The sequence below is a fragment of the Eptesicus fuscus genome, chromosome 8 (genome assembly GCF_027574615.1).
Source record: "Eptesicus fuscus isolate TK198812 chromosome 8, DD_ASM_mEF_20220401, whole genome shotgun sequence".
NCBI lineage: Eukaryota > Metazoa > Chordata > Mammalia > Chiroptera > Vespertilionidae > Eptesicus > Eptesicus fuscus.
In genome coordinates this window covers 64,328,616-64,351,013 of record NC_072480.1, presented here as the reverse complement: position 1 = coordinate 64,351,013, position 22,398 = coordinate 64,328,616, and the positions used below count along the sequence as shown (strand labels likewise).

At 40.0% G+C, this 22,398-nt stretch overlaps 1 protein-coding gene across 3 annotated transcripts in view; it reads right to left on the bottom strand.

The window, feature by feature from the left end:
- UBAC2 (UBA domain containing 2) overlaps positions 1 to 22,398 on the bottom strand; it is a 195,448-nt gene that overhangs the window by 42,428 nt on the left and 130,622 nt on the right. For all 3 annotated transcript variants that reach the window (XM_054719902.1, XM_054719903.1, XM_008143973.3), the window contains one exon: positions 9,266 to 9,511. In XM_054719902.1, coding sequence (XP_054575877.1) covers positions 9,266 to 9,511 — 246 coding nt within the window. The remainder of the gene's footprint in view (positions 1 to 9,265; positions 9,512 to 22,398) is intronic.

Genomic DNA, 22,398 nt, shown 5'->3' with positions numbered 1-22,398 from the left:
AACTGCAGCTGAATCAGTGAGACCCAGAACATCCAAAAGAAGGTCCAAGGCCCCACAGCAGCTTGCATTGCTTCACAGCTGGGCCTCATCTGGGCACCTCCAAAACCCAAACAAAGAAGAGGAATCTGCATATCTCTCTGTAGCTCCTGCTGGGTGGCCTCAGGGAGAGGCTAAATTTGCACCTCCTTGGAGATTCAAGAGCCAGTGTACCCAGGAGTCAGAGTGGGACCATCCAGATTACAACTCCTCAGATCCATAAGGGACACACTCAGGAGGCAGACTCAGTGATCACCAAAGCCCCACTGAAGCAAGTCTTATCTCATAAGGGTGTCTCCAGCACAGAAGTTCTCCCATCGTAGACACAGCTGATTCTCACAGCCAATTGGCCTGGAGGTCAATTCCTCCCAGTGATACCAACAACAATCAAGGCTTAACTACAACAAGACTGTGCACACAGCCCACAAAGGGGTGCACCAAGAGTGTCCACATCAGGTAACTGGGGAGGCTGAGCCACTGGGCCCTATAGGACACCTAGCACACAAAGCCACTCTATCAACTCAGGGACACAGCCAAAATGCGGAGACAAAGAAACAGCTCACAAATGAAAGAAATGGAGGAAAGCAAATTACTGGATATAGAGTTCAAAACCACAATTATAAGGTTTTTCAAAAATTTTCTAGAAAAAGCCGATAAATTTAGCGAGACCCTCGAGGATATGAAAAAGGACCAACTAGAAATTAAGCATACACTGACTGAAATAAAAAATAATATACAGAGATCCAACAGCAGACTAGAGGATCGCAAGAATCAAGTCAAAGATTTGAAATACAAAGAAGCAAAAAACACCCAACCAGAAAAGCAAAAAGAAAAAAGAATCCAAAAATATGAAGATAGTGTAAGGAGCCTCTGGGACAACTTCAAGCGTACAAACATCCGAATTATGGGGGTGCCAGAAGAAGAGAGAGAGCAAGATACTGAAAACCTATTTGAAGAAATAATGACAGAAAACTTCTCCCACTTGGTGAAAGAAATAGACTTACAAGTCCAGGAAGCACAGAGAACCCCAAACAAAAGGAATCCAAAGAGGACCACACCAAGACACATCATAATTAAAATGCCAAGAGCAAAAGACAAAGAGAGAATATTAACCCTACCAGACCGCTGTACCGATTTTTCGGTACTTTGCCTAGTATGTGAAAAAATGCGTCACAAACTAAAAATAACCAACCAATCGTGGTCAAACCTCATGGTTAGCCATTGCAAATGTCTGCCCCCAGGTGTTTGAATTGACTTTGTGTGGTTTGACGTAAAATAATTCTGAAAATTCACAATGAAATGAGCGGCTGATGAACCAAGCACTTCAACAGGAAAGCGAAGTAGGTCTAGGCTTATCATAGTGCAACAAGTGATCGATACTTTGGTTGATTCAGACTCTGAGGTGGAATATTGGCGCTAGATGAAAGGTAGACCTATTTTCTACAATGTCTCCAAGTTCCATCTTATTCTAACCACTTGTCTGCATGTAACTAACATTTTTCTATATCATGTTGATTTTTTCTCTTTAATGCTCAGGAGCCCAGGTATAGGGGACAGTTAGGTTCAGGGCCTCAGGTCTGGTAGGGTTAAAAGCAGCAAGAGAAAAACAGTTACCTACAAGGGAGCACCCATACGACTGTCAGCTGATTTTTCAACAGAAACTATGCAGGCCAGACGGGAGTGGCAAGAAATATTCAAAGTGATAAATAGCAAGAACCTACGACCAAGATTACTCTACCCAGCAAAGCTATCATTCAGAATTAAAGGGCAGATAAAGAGCTTCACAGATAAGAAAAAGCTAAAGGAGTTCATCACCACCAAACCAGTATTATATGAAATGCTGAAAGGTATTCTTTAAGAAGAGGAAGAAGAAGAAAAAGGTAAAGATAAAAATTATGAACAACAAATACATATCAACAAGTGAATCTAAAAATCAAGTGAATAAAATATCTGATGAACAGAATAAACTGGTGAATATAATAGAATCAGGGGCATGAAAGGGAGTGGACTGACAATTCTCGGGGGGAAAGGGTGTGGGGTGTGTGTGAAGAGACTGGACAAAAATCGTACAACTATGGATGAGGACAGTGGGGGGAGTAAGGGCAGAGGGTGGGGTGGGAACCAAGTGGAGGGGAGCTATGGGGGGAAAAAGAGAAACAATTGTAATAATCTGAACAATAAGGATTTATTAAAAAAAAAAAAAAAGAAGGAAGGGGCCTGTGTAATGAGTTGTAACTACCTTGAAAGCTAAGAGGGCTTCTGAAGGATTCTAGTAGATGTGAACAATCAGATTTGGGTTTTCAATGAGATCACTCTGTGGGCTGAACTATAGAGAGAGGGAGACAGTTGTGACAATATGGTAGTAGAAATCTGGTAAGTAGTGAGATGGTCTGAACTAAGGCAGTGGGATGAAGAGAAGGAAATGGCAGATTTACATCAAGAAGGAAGACTCTATGGTACTTAATCAGGGGAGGGGGAAAGAGGGTTATGAATGCATAAGGAAAAAGTCTAAGATTTTATGGTTGGGCCTTTGGGTAGATAGTGGTGCTTCTCACCAGGGTAGGAAATGAGGAGAAGCAAATTTAGCAAAGAATTGGGAAATTTCAAGTGCCTGTGGAACACAAGTGGAGATGTCCAGTAGGCAGTGGGATATGAAGATCGGGAGCCAGGAGGGAGGGAGGTCTAGTTCATAGACCTAAATCTGGGAGCCATGAGCCTGTTACCAGTGCTGACAGTGATGGACTGGGCAGGTCACCTGCTGGGAGATCGAGGGCAGAAAGCTCAGGAGGCTGAGGAAGGTGTGGAGCTTGGGAAACAACACCGTTGAGAAGCCAACAAAGGAGCTAAGTGAAGAGACTGCCGTTACCCTAGCCAAGGCTTTCGTACTGCTGACAGCTGGATTTAAAAACGATCTTCTACTTGTCTCTTACTCTTGCTCTCTCCTTTTTCCTATCCATCTTATACGGCAATGTGATGGATTTATCTGAGATAATTGTCCTGACTTTATTAGTAACTAAATCATTCTTCACTGCTTCTAGTGTCAACACCTAAATCGATTGAGAGGCCTAAAAATACCTCCCTCTATTACATTTTCTGAGTTATTTCCCATTTCTCACTTTAAAAAAATTAAATTCTTTATTGTTTAAAGTATTACATATGTCTCCTTTTCCCCCCATTTACCTTTCCCCAGCCGTTCCCACCCCCCAGCACATGCCCTCACCCCCTTACTGTTTGTGTCCATTGGTTATGCTTATATGCATGCATACAAGTCCTTTGGTTGATCTCTTACCTCCTCTCCTCCCTCCAGAGACACAGAAGCATTGAACAGACAGTCAAACCATTTCTCACTTTGTATCCTAGCACTCTTCAGTCAGACAGGTCTCCCTGAGTTCTTTCCTTTCCAGGGCTGCCTTCTCACCTCCATGCCTCCCTCACTCTTGCTGCTCCTCTCCTCTGGGATAATTTGCTTCATTCTCTCTGCCCATCCAAATCCTGCCCATCCTTCTAGTCCTAGAAACCTCTTTTCAGGATATGGGTCCACACTGAGGGTGCTTTTCTTGGATATCTTCCTGCTCTGGGTACTCCGGTCAATATTTCAGTGTTCTCAGATGCTTATCCAATTCAAGTATATCTGCCCCACCTTCCTGAGGTTAAGAAAAGGACATGTTTTTCACTTTTTTGTGCCCACAGAGTACCCACCAGTCTTGGTCAGAGTCTCAAGTATCAACCGACAGACTGGCTGTGACACCAGAGCCAAGTGAGGACCACAGGAGGTGGGTGACAGAGAGCGCGAAGCACCTTCCAGGCTGAGAGATGAAATATGACAGAAAGCAGTAAAAAGAAATAGAAAGAAATACATTGAAGCAACACTTTAGCATTACTTTAGAATACTTAAAATTACAAACTGCAGACAGATTAATCTAATGTAAGTAATTAGTAACTGTAAGACTTTCTGATCAAATAAACTCAGGGTTCTATGAAAAACATCTGAAAATCAACAGTATTTATTAATTAATTATTTTATCCTCACCTGAGGATATGTCTATTGAATTGAGAGAGAGGAAGAGTGAGAGCAAGGGCAAGAGCAAGAGAGAGAAAGAGAGAGGGAGGGAGGGAGGGAGGGAGGGAGGGAGGAAGAGAGAGAGAGAGAGAGAGAGAGAGAGAGAGAGAGAGAGAGAGAGAGAGAGAAAGAGAAAGAAAGAAACATCAACTGTTGCCTCCCATATGCACCTGACCAGGGACTGAAACCCAAAACCTAGGTATGTGTCCTGACCTTTTCTCAACCCCGAACCTTCTGGTGTACAGGACGACGCTCTAACCAACTGATCCACCAGGCAGGGCTGAAAATCAACAGTTTTTAAACAAATAACAGATTTATTTTAAATACAATAACAGAATTTGAGGTTGCCTACAATAAAAGATACAAGGACATTAAAAAACATAGAGAGATATTTTAAAAAACATATAGAAGATGGAAGCAGAAGTTCTAACTTTGGGTTAAACCGTTAATTTGACTGAACATTAAAATAAACTTGGCACTGAGTTCTTTGCCAGCCAAAGCAAAAAAGGAAAGAAAAGAAAATCACCAAGGAGCTCTCCTAACTGGGAGGCAGCCTAATGAAGCATCAGGGGCAGAGGCCTTGTGGTTGGACGCACTGAGTCCCAACCCTGCACTACAATTGGCAGGTGTGTGTCCCTGGGCAAGCCAGCACCCCAGGCCTCTGGGACACGAAGGAACTAGCTATTATATCTCAAGGCCGATGTTTGGAATAAACGAGGGGGGACCTTCACTCTCAGCAGACCAGTCAACTCCTTCCTCTGGCAGTTAGGAGTCCAGGTGTAGGATTCTGAACCCCAGACCTGGTGGGGGCAAGACCCACCTTGGAAAGTGGAGGAGCCTGCCAAGCAGAGGGCAGAGCCACAGACCAGAGGGCATTACTGCATAGTTACCTGATCACATGTACTCTCTAGGGATTTTGGTCTGATTTATTTGCTCTATTTCATGGATTACTGGGCTGTACAACCTGGCAGATCCTGTGGTATTCAAAGCATCTGTGGTGGGGAAAGACACTGTGGAATTTGTAGCAAGCCACAAGGGGAAAACCATGGGCTAGATCTTGGAGCAGGAGTGTGCAGAGAATGATACACTTTTGAAAACCTGCTGCTAGACCCTGGGGACAGGGTGTGCTTGATCCTGGGCATAAAGGAAGCATGTGGTCAGAAGTACGAGACCTACCAAGGTCAGATGGACCCAAAGAAATCCATCCTCAGATGGAAGTAGCACAGGTGAGCTGCAGAGGCAGGTATGCCAGACCATCATGTCAGTCACCTCTGTTGCACCAAAACCACTTTCTCAGTTCACACCTCCTACTGCATGGGGGTGGGGCCCTTATGACCAAGTGACAGAGAGGAAAATGGCCAAATTTGGTTCATAGAAGGGTTGGCTCAGTAGACGAGTGAAAGCTGAAAATGGACTGTGGCCGGCACTACAGCTCCACTCAGGGGTGATTTTGAAAGACTGTGATGAGGGGAAATTCTCCCAATGGACAGAGTATTTATTTGGTCATCCACTTGAGTGGAAAGAGAAGTAGTCTGAGGTAATGACATATATGGATTCACTGGACATGGTAAATGACTTGGTTGATTGTTCAGGGGACTGGAAGGCGGAGGACAAAGAGACCTGAGGAAGAGGCATGTGGACCTGGTTAAAGGAATGGACATGAAGCGTGACATCTGTACGAGTGGTCAATGTCTACCATGGATGTGCAGTACAGAAGAAAAGGACCGAACGACTCAGCTGGTGGACACTGGCCAGCCATCGGCCACCCCAGTGCTGGCACATGAACAGAGAACCATGGTGGCAGGGGTGGAGGCTCTGCACAGGCCCCACTCTCTAAGGAGAATGTAGCTACTGACAGCAACAGAGACCAATGCTGAGCCCCAGTACACCACCATCCCTCAAAGAGAATGAGCACCACTATCTGTGCGTTTGCAGAATGCTTGCTCTACTGACCAGGGTGCTAAATCACATCTCATCAGACCACAAGGCCCACTTACAGTGAAGTGGGTGCAGCAGTGGCAAGACCGTGGAATACAGAAACCCTCTCACGTACCAAACGACTAAGGAACTGCCAGCTTGCCACACTAGTGAGACAGCCATTTGAATGTGTCAGTGAAATACCAACTTGGAGATGACCCTACAAGATGGCACTCCAGGCTCTAGCATGCAGTATAAACCCTAAAAACCCTGCTAGGTCCCCAAGAGTAAGAACACGCGGATCTTGGAAATAAGGACTGGAAGGAGAAGTGACCCTGAGTACCCTCTCTCTCAGTGCCGTTTGGGGAATCTAGGCTTCTTACCCCTGCAGCTCTAAATTCCACAGGTTTACAGAGCTTGGCTCACAGGAAGGGAGCCCTTCCATCGGGAGAAAAAGCAAGAATACCATTACATTTTAAGTTATAGCTGTTAACCAGTTATTTCGGGCTCTTGTGCCAAATACCAGCAGGTAAGAAAAGAAGTCATTATCCTGGCAGCAGTAATTAACCCTGATCAACAAGAAAAGGTGTGGCTAGGGGCACAAAAATGGAGAGGGAGACTATGTGTGGCACCCCGGTGATACACTAGGGCCGTGGTCGGCAAACTGAGGCTCGCGAGCCACATGCGGCTCTTTGGCCCCTTGAGTGTGGCTCTTCCACAAAATACCATGACCTGGGCGAGTCTATTTTGAAGAAGTGGTGTTAGAATAAGTTTAAGTTTTAAAAATTTGGCTCTCAAAAGAAATTTCAATCGTTGTACTGTTGATATTTGGCTCTGTTGACTAATGAGTTTGCCGACCACTGGCCTAGGGTGTCTGTTGTTACTTACTCCCTTGCTCAGTTTTACGGTAATTGGACAAGGGCAGCAGACCCAGAATGAGAAGGGCCTGGTGACCAGGAACTCAGATCCCACAGGGTATGTGTGGGTATGTGTGACTTTCAGCAACTAAGCCTTCCAGCCAAGCGTGAGGGGACTCTCCAATGAACAGTAGAGGAATGAGTTGATGATCAGTGTGATCCTGAGACCTGCTGAGGCAGAAGGGGATGTAGTTTATCCTACTAACCTTCCTCTTGAAGTTTTCTCCAGGAAAGAGTGCCTCTGGAATCTTGGAAGAGCTGCTCCAAGAACTTAGGTAAACCAAGAAGATCCGAGAAGAACAGGGGGTGGGTGCTGTGGTCTGCTGTCCAGATCCCCCACCTCCCTTGCAACTGAAGTGCTCAATCTTCCTGCTGCTGGGGGTGCTAGAATGCCACAGTTCTCAAGGGACATGCCCCCTGGGGATGGTGTGCATTCAAGGAGAGCCAGTCAGCCCAAGGTTTGCAATCTGCACCCAATGACTGGTTGGTGGAGGTTTAGTTTCAGCTCCTGTCTGAATTTGAGATAACCTGTAGGGGCTCTCCCAACTCCACAGCTTTCCATAAAATTATCTCAGGCCTTTTTTGTAACTGTTGTTCAAAGTCCACCTCTGTCCTCACCACCCCTGCCCCAGAGACTCCGATCTTGATAGTGTTCTCGATAAACTTCATGCATAAAAAATCTGCCTGGGGACTCCAATCTGAGAAATACCACTTTCCTGCCTTGTTCATGAGCACAAGAGCCATAGCTATCTAATGGGGGAGCTCCTCCCAGATCTTCTCAAGGTAGCTCAGTCATACATTCCCCCAAATCTGCTCTTCTGATGTTGGTGAAATGAAGCTGTCACAGATCTATCCAGTTATCTAAACAAGGAATCTATGCTACTAAACAAGAATCATATGGTACTTTGTTCTCTCCTTCATAGCTCTAGGTTCATTCTACCTGGAAAATATTTATACTCACCATTACTCAGTTTTTCAGACACTGATCATTCCAAGTTCTCATACTTTTCATTCTTCCCTGTTTCCTTGAAGGATCTACCTTTTCCTGCTAAATATAAGACTTAGTCTATAGCCTATGTTCACCTTGGATGTAATTCTCTTACAGAACCCACCCAGCACCTTGCTTTCATCTCTCAACCCTACAAAGTTGACTCTTGATATACACCTCCAGCTTTGACCTAAGAGAGATGACTGTGCTCCATATTTAACTACATCATGGGTGTCTTTATTGTAATGTTCCAGATTCACCAAATTCAAATACATCTGTAGGGAATAACCTTCACTTCCCTTTCACCTGTAGACTCAGCCAATTGATAAGGGGCTCCCTTCTTCCTACCCCAGACATGAACTCTGAGACCTACATCTCCAGTGGGACACCAGGAGTGTCACAACGGACTTCACTTCTGCAGACCACTGTGAGGTCTGCAGACCTACATCTCACACCCAAGGAAGGAAGGAGACAGGGAGATGGTAAGTGAGAAGACTATCCCCTCTCATATCCCAGAGGACAAAGAAGACAGGGACAAGAAATAAAGAGCCCAGCATACTGTATCATAGAAGTGTCAAAGAAAGATCAGGTTTGAAGTCTGAGCCTGACATAGAGTGTGGGGTAAAAGTAGGTTTACAATTGTGAGTACATGAAACACAGGATTCACTCTTATATTATTATTTATTAATTATTGTATTATTTCCCATACAAACAACTGTCAACCTATGTTTGCCTCACCCTGTATAGTAACCCTTGAAAGGGAAGTGTGGTATCGGATTGCTTGGATACAGCAGTTTATTGTAGACAGTGCTCAATATTTCCTGATGATTGATGACAAGGCTAAGAAAACACAGCATTTATTTGATTAATTCATGGGTTGTTCCCTTGAAAATTTTCTTACCTTCACAGTCTCTCTATTTCAACCAAAGAAAATTAAGAAGTTTTATATTTGCTCTTCACTCTAGAGCACATGATAATAAGCATTTTAACAGGAAGACACTGTGGCTTTTACAAGATTTTAAAAACAGATAAATATCGTGTCTTGTTAACTAGGTTGGTGTTTCTCTAAGAAATAGTGCTTATCTAATAGAAGCGGAACAAGAATGTCCAGTTTGACCAGTCTTTTGGCTGCAATTTACTCTTTCACCTTAAAAAACAACAAACACATCACTAAGAATAGGCACTAACAGAGACCTACATTCTATTTGGAAACTTGTCAAATACCTACACTGCAATGCACAGGAATAAAATGTAGTCGTAGTCTCTACCAGACATACAGTCACAGAGAAGAAGTTTACTTAGGCCACTGAGTATTTCTGAATTTTTAATGATTATTATTATGCTTACCTGCTGCTGTCTTTGTCGCCTCGCTTGTGCAAACTGCGAAAGCATCAGCTGCCGATCGAGCAGTTCCATTCTTTGCTGCCTCTGGATGTCCACTGTGGCCCCCATCCCGACTCTGGCTTCGGTGGTAGGTTCTGAAGATGAGAAGATGGGCTCAAGCGTCCAAGAACAGAACTTTGCCATCCAGCTTGGGATGTACAGCACCTGATGAACTTGTAGTATTTTGCTGTTGTAGCAGATACCGGAAATCTAAAAGAAAAAAGTCCAACTGGATTGTTTAAGTGTAATAAAAATTTAAAGAACACATTTAACATAGAAATCAATAGCCACAAAATACTTCAGATGGTATTTTTCTTCATTTTAGCAGTTAGGTGATAACCAAAACTCCTACCAAGTTGCAGAATAGCTGTACAAATCAACAAATAATTTCATTTGCTGAGTAAACAAGTTTGTTTGTTTGTTTGTTTGTTTGTTTATTTAGGAGAGGTAGCAAAATCCTAACCATTAACACTCAAAGTATTGGTGAAATGTTTTTAAAACAATGTTTTCATTTTTTAAAAAACCACAAAAGATCTGATTATCAAAATACTTTCACACTAACTCTGTGGTTACTCTTATTGGCATATGGCCATCAGAGAGAGATATTGGCAGAAAACAACTTTGATGATCAATGATGTGACCCAGCCATATAATAAATTTATCAGAAAATAAAGGCAATGTAAAATTTACATAGTGTTTTAATAAAATTTTCTGTTGATTTTTAAAAATCCTTGCCAATAGTTAGCAATTAACAATCCTATTTGCAAACAAGTCTATTTTCATCTTTAAGGTAATATATGTGGCAAAAGAAGTCTAAAGATGGTCTATGGTTTTCTAGGTGAAAATGAATGAGTATGGCTATTCCTTTATAAAATCTTCAATTTTGTGAATTTGATTCTTAGATAAGAAGTTATTCATACCAAATTAGAACATATTTGACAACTTTCTATCAGGAGAAAAGTACACTTTAAAGTTTTATTGATAAAATTAATTAATTAGGAAATAATTTATTGAGCATCTTCAATATACCAGGCATTGTTCTAGATACTTAGAATACAGCAGAAGACAAGATCAAGGTCCAACTCTTACAGAGTTAATAGTGGTCAATATGGAGAACAGACAGTAAACAAGCAAGCACACAAAACAACTCCAAGCAAGCTCTATGAAGGAAAGAGAAGAAAGTGACTTGGAGCAAGGACTTTCTTTAGGTAGGGTGGTCAGGGAAGCTTCAGAGGAAGTGACACTTGAGTGGAGATCTTAAGGATAAGGGGGTACCAGTCATTTGAAGAATCGGAAGAAGACCATTTCAGTCAGCAAAACAATAAATGCAATGCAGAAATGAGTTTCGAAGAATTTATTAGAAATCTTAGTGGAGATATCAAATGAGTAGCTGAATATGCAAATCTAGAACTCAAGAGAAAAATTAGCAGAGATAAAAATTTGGGAGTCACTGGTATTTGATGGCATTAAAAGCAATGAGAACCCATAACAGAAGAGAGAAGAGGCCCTGGCTGGGTGGCTCATTGTTGGAGCATTGTGCATACATCAAAAGGTTGCACGTTCTATTCCCAGTCAGGTTGCAGGTTGGATCCCTGGTCGGGGAGTGTATGGGCGGCACTCCATTGATGTTTCTCTCTCTTTCTTACTCTCTCTCTCTAAATCAATATAAACATATCCTCAGGTGACGATTGAAAAAAGAAAAAGAAGAGAGGACTTCACCTTGAATCCGGGGTACACCAATATTTTGGGGATGAACAGAGTAGGAGAAGCCAGTAAAGAACCTAAGAAGAAACAGAAGGAAAACTAGGACAGTTTAGTATCAATGAAGCTAAGAGAACAGTGTTTTAAGATGGGAATACTAGTTATCTACGTTTAATGCAGCTCAGAGTTCAAGTGAGACAGAGAGGAAAAGGACCATGGCATTTGGCAAAGTGGAAGCTTTGATGACCTTGTTAGAACACTTTTGGTGCAGTGGTGGGAGCAGAGGACACACTGGAGAACGCTAAAGAGTGACTGCAGAGGACTTTTGTACAAAACAAAGAAATCGAAAACAGAAACAAACTTCACATTTGATGAAACTAAAAAGCATCTGTAATCCTGACCCACATTAACAAAATGGAAAACACATTGTGTAACTGGAAACCACTTAGTATATGGGAAGAAGGGTAAATCCAAATGCCAGCAAGAGGATCCCCTGGAGCTCAGACAAGGCTCAGGCATTAGAAGCACCAGGTACTGTGGAAGGCCGGAGCGAAGTGGAGGGTTCTTAACTCTGTAAGGAGCAACCCCATTTCCTCCCCATACTCAGCACAGTCCATATCTACCCTCTGTTTCGTCTACAGCAAGAAGATAAAACCTCTGAAGGGCATGGATCAAGGAGGCTCTGAGGAGGGTAGAGCAGGCCCAGAGTCTAGGGCTCTGGGGAGGTCTAGGGATCTCCACAGGTGAATTCCATAAAGCAAGAACTATAGAATACTTAGGAATAAATCTAACAAAAATATGTAAGGCCTTCATAGAGAAAACTACAAAACTGTGTGAGACATTAAAAACACACAAAACAACCCAATTCTAAAATATAGGAATCACATCCATGAATGGGAAGGAGCAAAATTGTTAAAATACCCATTTTCACCAAATTAATATGTAAATTCAATATAATTAAAAGTAAAATATTAACAGAGTTTTTATTGGTGTTGTTATTGGAATTAAAATGCCAATCCTAAAGTTCATATGGCATATTTAAGGATTAAATTTTTAAAAACATACTGCTGTGAGAAAGAAGCCACGCATGAAGATTGCATACACTATAATTCCCCTTCTGTAAGTGAATGGATCTGAACTGTATATCGAGTGGGAAAACCATGAAGTCAAGCATGAAGGTAACTACATGTCCCAGGAGAGCTGCCATGGGAGGGGTGGGGCCTTGGGGGCGGGAAGTTCTTTGATCCTATGCGGGGTTACATGGAGTGTTCACTTTATAGTGATTTGTTTGGCTTCATGACACTTGTAGTTTATGAACATTTTGGTATGGGTTACATACTACAATAAAAATATTTAAAAATAAGGAATTAAGGATACAGAAGAGCCAAGGTAATTTTAAAGAAGCATAATAAGGCCTATTAGATTTCAAGATATGCTATAAAGTTTAAGTACTTAAAATAGTGTGAATAGCTCTCTGTAGAGCTACTCAAACAGACCTAAAGGGCAAGAACACAGAAGCAGACTCTTAAGTACAAGGGCCCTTGGTATACAGCAGAAATGGGTAAGCCAGAGGGAAAGGATACACGAGCTACACGTAAGGCTAGAAACAAGGCTCCCTTCCTGACACCACACATGTGAAATCCCAATGGGTTAGGGACACAAATACAGTGTAATTTACAAAACTGTAAATGTTTCTGCACAAAACACAGAAGGAACATCTTTTTGGCAATGGGATGGGGAAGGATTTTTAAATAAAACACAGAAAGCACAAACTAAAAAAGAAAACATACTTTCATTTACTTTATAATTTAAAAGCTACAGTATGCCAAACATTACCATAAATGAAGTGAAAAGACAAGCAAGAGTCTGGGATAAGGTACTTAGAATTTCTGTAGTCTACAAAGGTAGTGTTCAGAACATATAACTCTGTTCATTTATAAGAAAAAGACAATCAACCCAATTTAAAAAGCAGACAAAATGGCAATTCCAGTAGAGGAAACTCAAGTGGCCAACAAATACATGAAAAGATGTTTGTTCTCAGCTGTTTTTAGGGAAATAGAATATAAAATGAATAATGTTATCTCCCCCACCTCTCCCTAACTTTCCCCCTGTAATTTGACAGTCTGTTTGATGCTTTACTGTCTCTGTATCTATCTTTTTTTGTTCAAGATTATAATGTTCTTTATTACCCATAAATGAGTGAGATCATGTGGTATTTTTCTTTCATTGACTGACTTATTTCACTTAACATAATGTTCTCCAATTCCATCCAGGTTGCTGCAAATGATGAGAATTCCTTCTTTTTTATGGCAGCATAGTATTCCATTGTGTAGATGTAAGAGATCAATCAAAGGACTTGTATGCATGCATATAAGCATAACCAATGGATGCAAAACTCTGGGGGGTGAGGGCATATATGGGAGTGGGGTGGGGGGTGGCAATGGTAAAATATGTACACATATAATACCTTAATAAAAAAAATTGGGGAAAAAAAATAAAAAATAAATAAAATGAATAATGTTAAATATAATAATATATGACATGTCAGTAAATAATGTTTGGTGAGGATGAGAACTGAGAACTCACACAGTCCTCGGGGAAGGGGAGCGGTACAGCCACTGGAGAGCAACTTGACAACACAGTCCTCCCTCTGCTCCTGCAGGAGGACTGGGCCCAGGACCCCTGCGGATTGCAAAATCTGAGAATGCTCAAGTCCTCCAGAAAAAATGGTGTAGGATTGGCACATAACCTATATTTGCATACAGGCCACGCTGGGTATGCCTACACATCATTTCATTCTTGTGGATTCAGTGTGGTACTCAACCTGTGGCAAATTCAATTTGTGATTTTCAGAACATTCTAAGACTTCCCTCCCTCCTCCCTCCCTTACTTCCTTCCCTCCTCCTTCCCTCCTCCTTCTCCCCCACCCCTCTCTACTTATTTATATTTTTGATCTGGGGTTGGTTAGATCTGCAGATGCAAAACCCATGGATACAGAGGGCTGAGGGCTGACTGCACCTAGCAAAGCTGGAAGAATGCTTTAGGGAATATTCAATTGCAATGCTATCTGTAATAGCTAAGAAATGGAAATGTGTCCCCAGTAGTGAAATGGCTAAACAGTAGTTTAGTCATCTAATGGAAGACTAAATAGGACTTAAAATAAATAAACTCAGTGTACATATACGAATAAGTTTTTAGAAAGGTACCATCCTATATAATAAAAGGGTATTATGCAAATTGACCCTAATGGCAGAATGACCAGAACGACTGCTCAACTAGTACTATGAGGCTCACTGACCACCTCTCGGTTCCTCCCTCCGGCCAGCAGGCTCCAATCGCCCGATAGCAAACAGGGAACCGGGGTGGGTGGCAGCGATGGGTGGGGCAGGCTGCGGGCAGCCAGGGAAGATGGCCCTGATCACAGGCCAGGCCTAGGGACCGTACCTGCGCATGAATTTCGTGCACTGGGCCTCTAGTATATTATATTCATCTTTTTACAAAATTTCAAACACAAAATCTAGTATTTACTGTTTATGGGCACATACTTAAGTAGTAAGTACAGATCCAAGGACAGTGGTTTCTTCAACAGCAGGATGAGGGGGGAGAGGGAAGAGGAGGTGTGTGTGAGGTAGGACTACCTGTAACAAATATACCTTTTTTTAAAAAAGAGAAAGGAAGTAAATATGGCCAAAAAAAGTATAAATAAACTGGAGGTGAGAAAGTAGAAATTCCTTTTCTGAAGTTCTGGGTAGGGAACAAACAGAAAATGAGGCTGTAAAATGGCAACAAAATACAAAAAAAAAAAAAAAAAAAGATCAGAACAGTGAGATTTGAATTAAATAAAAAATTAAATGTTTTCATTTTCATCTCAAGGTATGAATGTAACCATGATTGTGAACTTGTCCCTTTCTCCCTTTAGTTCTGTTTGTTTTAACTTCATGTATTTGGAAACTGTTCATGTATGTGGAAGCTATTAGCATATATACCTTATAATTGACCCTTTTATTGTAACAAAATATATCTCTATTTTTAGTAATACTCATATAAAAATCTATTCTAGTCTGATATTAACATGGCTATTTAAGCTGTTTCCATGATTTATCTTTCTTCATCCTTTTACTTTCAACCCTTCTGTCTGTGTTCAAAGTGTGTCTTATAGATAGCACATAACAGTTTCATGTTTTAAAATCTAGTCTGATAATCGCTATCATTTGATTGAAGTAATTAGCTATTTATATTTAAAGTACTTATCTTGATATAGTTGGTTTTGCTATTTGATTTCTATTTGTCTTACCTGTTTTTTATTCTTCGTTCCTCCTCTTCTATTTTAAAAAGTCTTTTGTGTTAAATAAATATAAAAAAAATTTTTTTTAGTAATATCGAGGCATTTTTTTTCTTGTGTTTGCTCTAGGGAATTACAAAATGCATCTTTAATTTATCACAACGTGCCCAGAGTTGATACTGAATTACTTCAAGTAAAATATATTGTAAGAATATAATTCCATTTAACTGATGTGCTACTATTTAGCCTTACATATTATACTTATACATAATAAATCCATCAATACGGTGCTATTTTTTGCTTTATGCAATTATGTCTTTTAAATAAATTAGGAAAAAAATAACTAAAAAGCATGTTGCTTGTACTTACGGAGTTCACAATTTAGCCCTGGCCAGTGTACACCAAAAGGTGGTGGGTTTGATTCCTGGTCAGGATGTGAGCAGGAAGCAACCAATTGATGTTTTTCTCTCTCTCTCCCTTCCTCTCTCTAAAATCAATTTTTAAAAAAAGTGTTCACAATTTAGCAGAGGTTCTTAATTTTTTTTTTTTTTGGGGGGGGGAGGATAGGTTATAGATTTCCTCAAGAAACTGATGAAGGTTAAAAATTGTCCCTTCCCTGCCCATATCTACCCCTGCCCCCACCATCATCTATATGCTTACAAAATGTGCATTCAATTTTAGTCAGACGATATCCTATGAAGAATTAGAATATCCTATCCAGTAATAAACAAACACATTACTGCAAGTTCTGGAAGGGATAAAACAGGGCGTTTGTGCTCATTTGCTTACATTTTGATCCTAAAAGCTGCTTCCTATTTGAATGTACACTCTGGAAGGGGAAGGATTTTGGTCGGTTTTGATCACTATTTGGCCTCTGTGCCTAGAAGAGCAGAACAGCACCTGGCACATAGTAACTCCCCCATGTGTATTTGCTGGGAGAACAGCAAGCGAATAAATGCTCCACAGAGATAAATATGTTATCTTAGATATTGTAAAGGGAAATTGGAAAGTTGCCAGGAGACACACTTTTTTGATCCTAAGTTTGTACTTTCCCATATGACAAAAAGGTAGCGTTCACCTGTCTATGCCTCTGGTACCCCAGCAGGACCTCAAGTTGTGAAATAAATGAACTGCTATTGTAAAATGTTTTAGGTACTCACAGAGTATTAAAGTAGAAAGAGCTTAAAGAGTTTAGCTTTCCATAAATATTTGATAATCACACCACCTTACTCAATGAGAAGATGGGATAAGAATAAGAATATTAAATTTTACCTATTATATCTCATTACTACCAAAAGCTTCGAGATAGTATCAATTACCATATACTACCTTACATTTACACATTACTTTTTACTTTCATTTCCATTATTTCATAAACCCTTCTCATAGTGGGAGTTCTGAATGAGAGTTTTCTAGAAACTCAAAGTTTGTGAAAAAAGAGGCTTTAAATATAGACCATCTGCTCCGATTTGCATGTCATGCTAGGAGGAGCTCTCACCAAGGGGGTCTGGCAGGCCTTCAGTGCCGGGAAGCCCACGATCCAGCTGAGAGGCCAGGACAAGGGAAGCAGCAGTGGCAGTGGCCGGTGACAGGCAGGAGTCAGGTTCAGGACGACGAGACAGAATGAAAAGGAACAAGTGGCATGTGCCTGGGAAGGCCGGCTAGCCCTGGAGTCAGAACATCTAGCAGCAGGGATCAGGAACCCCCCTAGGAAAGTGGGCCCAGAGGGCAGGCAACCAGGACTAGAAAGTGTCATGCGCCATGTGCAGTTGAAAGCCTGGGCCAAAGAGCCAGGCCACAGCTCTGGGTTAGAGCTAGGCGCTCCCCATAAGCCAACAGGAGAAGCTATAACCTCACAAATTTCACTGAGAATGTAAAACAACAGGGAATTGTTTTTGTTTAGGCCATTAATAAAAGTGGACATCAATTACACACTTACTCCAGATTATCAGTCCTTTTAGACGGGGAATCATGAAATATGGCTCATCAGGCAAACAAAGAATTTAATTTGCTGGGTAGAAAACATGCAAAACACCCTTAATTATAGACAGTAAACCTCACTATCCTCTCCTCTTGTTCAGTATTAGTGTGAAACCACAGCAAGCAAAGATGAGAAATCATGACCTGACAATGACTCCAGGTGTTTGTTGATCTCTTTCTCCAGCCAAGTGTGGCTGAACAAAAGCCACAGAGCAAACTGCACTGCCAGGGTCCTTGAGTGCCACGGCTCCAGCACTCAAGAAACCTATCATCTAATGGCCTATTAGGACAAACACAAGAGGTTGTTTTCCCAAGGGGCAAAGTAATGCCTTCTTAAGACAGGGAGGAGCCAAGAGAATAAATGGCCCCTCACACCTGGACCCTTTTATACAGATTTCATTTTGCACTCAAGTCCTGAGGAAACCAGATCCACTGAGGCCTCATTTATTTATTCAACACATACTTACTGAACATCTAGCATGTGCCAGGTTGTGTTCTAAACACTGGGATGCAGCAGGAGCAAAAGAAAGAAAATCCCTGCTCTTATGGACCTTACATTTTCCTATCACTCTTCTTCACTGGAAATGCTAAGAAAGAAGAAAGGAACATTGGAACATATAGGCAAACTAGGAATGCCTGAAGTTATTTCTGCCATTTGCAATGAATTTTGAAATGATTCTGTTCATGGCAAACAGAATCATATGGCTTTAGCACTTATTGAAAGAGTCTTACTATCTTGTTCTTTGTCAAGTTCAAAAGTGACTCAGATGAACTCCCTATAGCTCTCTTATCTCTTTCAATATAATTTGAAGTATCCAATTAAAACACTGGATATCCTTCTGATTCTTGGGTACCTGAGTTGGAATAGGGACAGAAGTTAGACTAATCACACACTATTTTTTCCTAACACATGGTCTTAGAAAGCTGCTGTAAGCTTTCCTTTTTGTAAAATTATATACCAGGAGGATTTGGTTAACTGCATAAAGCAGAAAACTGCAAATAACAGTGGCTTATATACAACAGAAACTTATTTCTCCCTCATGTTAAAAAAAGCTCCAACTACCTTAACTGCATTCCAGGCAGTAGGAAGAAAATAAGGAAGGACAAAAGAATAAAAGGCTACTACTTTAAGAGGCCTCCCCAGAAGCTCACCAATATGTAAGTTTACAGCTTAATGGATGCCAATATTTAGTGTGATGGCTATACCTAGATGCACAGAAAACTCGGAAATAAGATGACGGTTTTGTTTCTAAGAAAAAACACACAGGGAGACAACTCAAATCTTTAGCATATAGATTAAGCCTTGATTGGGTATTTAAAAAAAAAATATATATATATATATATATTATTGGTTTTTTTACAGAGCGGAAGGGAGAGGGATCGAGAGTTAGAAACATCGATGAGAAACATCGATCAGCTGCCTCCTGCACACCCTCTACTGGATGCCCGCAACCAAGGTACATGCCCTTGACTGGAATAGAACCCGGGACCCTTCAGTCAGCAGGCCGACGCTCTATCCACTGAGCCAAATTGGTTAGGGTTTAATTGGGTACTTTTAAATATCTCTTTTATCAAGGAGATGATTCCCCTTTAAAATTATATTCATTTTAATAAGCTGATTCAACAAACTAAAGAGGAAAATATGTTTATGTTGAAACCTGCTTCTTACATTAGACTAAAAAATGATAAACTAAAAATGAATGTGAAGATCTAAAAAAACTTGCATTTATAAGAATAAATTCAGTGGTGAAAAACTCAATGCTTTCTAAGACAAGTAACAAGGCAAGGATGTTCATTTACCATTTTTATTTAACACTGTACTACAGATCTTACCTAGTGCAATAAGGCAAGAAAAATAAAAGGCACAGATTAGAAAGGAAGGAGTAAACATATGAACAAAACATTTCCTGATGACGTGGTATGTAGAAAACCCTAAGGAATTCACAGAAAAGCTATCAGAAATAATAAAATTTAGCAAATTACAGGATATAACAGATAATATACAGATAAATTACAGCAATATACAGATAAACTTAATTGTTATATGCTAGCAACAAACAATTGGAACAAAAATTATATAAACAAGTTCCACTTAAAATAGTATCAAGTCCACAAACCCTTTGGAATACATTTAATGAAAGAATGCCAAAGGTAATTAAGCTCCAATTAAGTTTAAAGCAATTTGTGGTCATATTTTAAAGTCATCACAATGGCAATCCTTCCTAACTGATCTATAGTTTCGATGCAATCGCAAGCAAAGTCTTAACTGTTTTTTTTTTCCTTTTCTGAAGAAATTACAAGCTGATTTAAAAATGCACATGGAGCCCTAGCCAGTTTGGCTCAGTGGATAGAGTGTCAGCCTGTGGACTGAAGGGTCCCAGGTTCAATTCCGGCCAAGGCCATATGCCTGGGTTTCGGGCTCGATCCCCAGTGGGGGAGGTGCAGGAGGCAGCCGATCAATGACTCTCTCTCATCATTGATGTTTCTACCTCTCTTTCCCTCTCCCTTCCTCTCTGAAACCAATAAAGAAATATATTTTCAAAAAAATTAAAATGTACATGGAAAGTCAATGTTCCTAAAATAGCTAAACCAGTTCTGAAAGAGAGGAACAAAGTTGGAAGACTTATATACCTGAAGACTTACCATAAAGCAAAAGTATTCACGACAGTATGATACTGGCATAAGTATAGACATATAAGTCACTAGGATAGAAAAGAAAGTCAAGAAACGGATCCACAGTGATCAACTGACTTTCAACAGAAGTGCCAAGGTAACACAAAGGTGATAAAACAACTGGTTATCGGTATGGAAAAATAAATCTTAACCCTTATCTAACAAGGATAAGAAGTACTCTCAAATAGGATCTTAAACATAATGTAACAGCTAAAACTATTAAATTCTAGAAGAAAATATAAGATAAAATCTCTGTGATGCTGGATTAGTAAAATTTTCTTAAATAAGACATCAAAAGTACAAACTGTTTAAAAAACTGAAATCCTGAATTAATCAAAATTAAAAACTTTGCTCACTGAAAGACATATTTAAGGAAACAAACAGGCAAGCTGCATGCTGGGATAAAATTTTTACAAAATATATTCAACAAAGGGCTTATATTCAGAATATAAAGAGTTCTTTTAACTCAATTACAAGACAAATGAAACCCAATGAACAAGTGGGTAGAAGATTTGAACAGGTACTTCACAAGAGAGATATACAAATGATCAGTAGGCACATGAAAACATGCTCAATATCACTAGTCACTAGAAAAATTAAAATCATAAGATACCATTACATGCCAACCAAATTAAAACAACTGACAATGCCAAGTATTGGCAAGGATGTGGAGCAATTGGAACTCTCATGTATGGTGGTGGAAATGCAAAATGGTATAATCACTTTGTAAAATAATATGGTAGTACCTTATGATGTTAAACATACATTATCATATGACCTAGCAATTCTTCTCCTAGATAGTTACCCAAGAGAAGGTAAAGCATATGTCTACATAAATATGTGCGTACAGAGGTCATAGCAGCCTTATTTAAAAAACTCAAACCTGGAAGTAACCCAAATGTTCATCAACTGGTGAATGGATAAACAAATTGTGGTGCAACCATACCATAAATTAATACTTACAATAACAAGGAATGATGTATTAATAAAACACAGATTAGTCTTAAAAACATCATCTTAAGTGGAAGAAGTAAAACACAAAAGACTTCATACTATAAAATTCCAATTATATGAAATTGTGACATAAAGAAGATCAGGGGTTACGTGGGGAGGGCTGTTGGGTGAGAGGACAGAGAGCAAAAGGAATAAAAAAAATGTTCAGGGTGAGGGGACAGTTTTCTATCCTGATGTGGTAGTGGTTACACAACTGTAAACAATTACAAAAATTCATCAAATTGTACCCTTAAAATTGGTGAATTTTATTGTACGTAAATAAAACTTTCATAAACAGAAAAAATATTTTTTTCCATAAAAAAAGTGAATGTGAAGATCTAGAAAGATATGGACATTTCTAGACACATAAATCTTTTTAAATTCTATAAAAGAGGCAAGATTTTAGCAGATTAAAAACAATCTTTAGCAACAAAAACTTCTGATACCTTGAAAACATTTCCAGCTAATATAAACTAACATGAGAAGACTTTGATAAGCTATGCTATTGTTTATAAATAACTAGTATACTCCAAATAACATGTATTTATTTTACCACAGTCCTTTCCTATATATTATTATCAAGATAGATCAGAAATATCAACACAATCAGCCCCAAAGAGAAAAAGACATTGGATACTTCCATTTTTAAAAAATCAGTTTAAAGAGATTAGTTCAAGGGTTTCCCTCTAGGTAGGAGAACAATGTGAAGACCCCTGGGGAAATGCTCTATGCTGCAATTTACATGATGATCTACCAGTAACCATCTAAAACTAAAAAGGATGGCTGTTTTCCTGACAACCTCTTCCCTATCTTTATTTCTTTTTCCTTTGACCAACAGCACTACTGAACTAGCTAAATATATTTTAAATTATCCTTTAAACTTTCTCAAAGCCATTCTTTACTTCATTTTCTTATACACGACAATGAGAGAAACACCGATGAGTTTGTTGAAGATAAGGTTTGATCTGAATCTTTAATTCATTAGAAGGAGGACCAGTTAAATATTTTGATGAACTCAGGAGAGAAAGTATAGCTAAAAGTAGAGGCTGCCAATGGGACAAAGTTTTCTTGGATATTGGTTGGCCCACAAAATTCATAGGGAAAGCTGCAGAAAGCTGTCATTGACATGTGTCCTTCAGCACCTCTGCGTGCTTTTAAAATTTCTTCATATCCAGGATCTCGCTCCAGAATCCTGTCTCCATTGATCATCAACAGGGCCTCATCTCACTGATATAGCAAAGGGAAGATCTAAGAACAGCTTTGTACATAAGTGTCTTGAAGTTGAAGCAGACATGGATGAGAGCCTTGAAAAGTGCACTGGACCAGGAGGAGAGCACCTGGCCTTTGGTCCTGGCTCTATCACCTACCAGTTGTGCAACCTGATCTTTAAAATGGGAAGTCGGTGCTCCACCTCTGTACCGATGGAGTCAACAACTTAGTAAGGCAGCACACGTTGAAAGCATCCTGA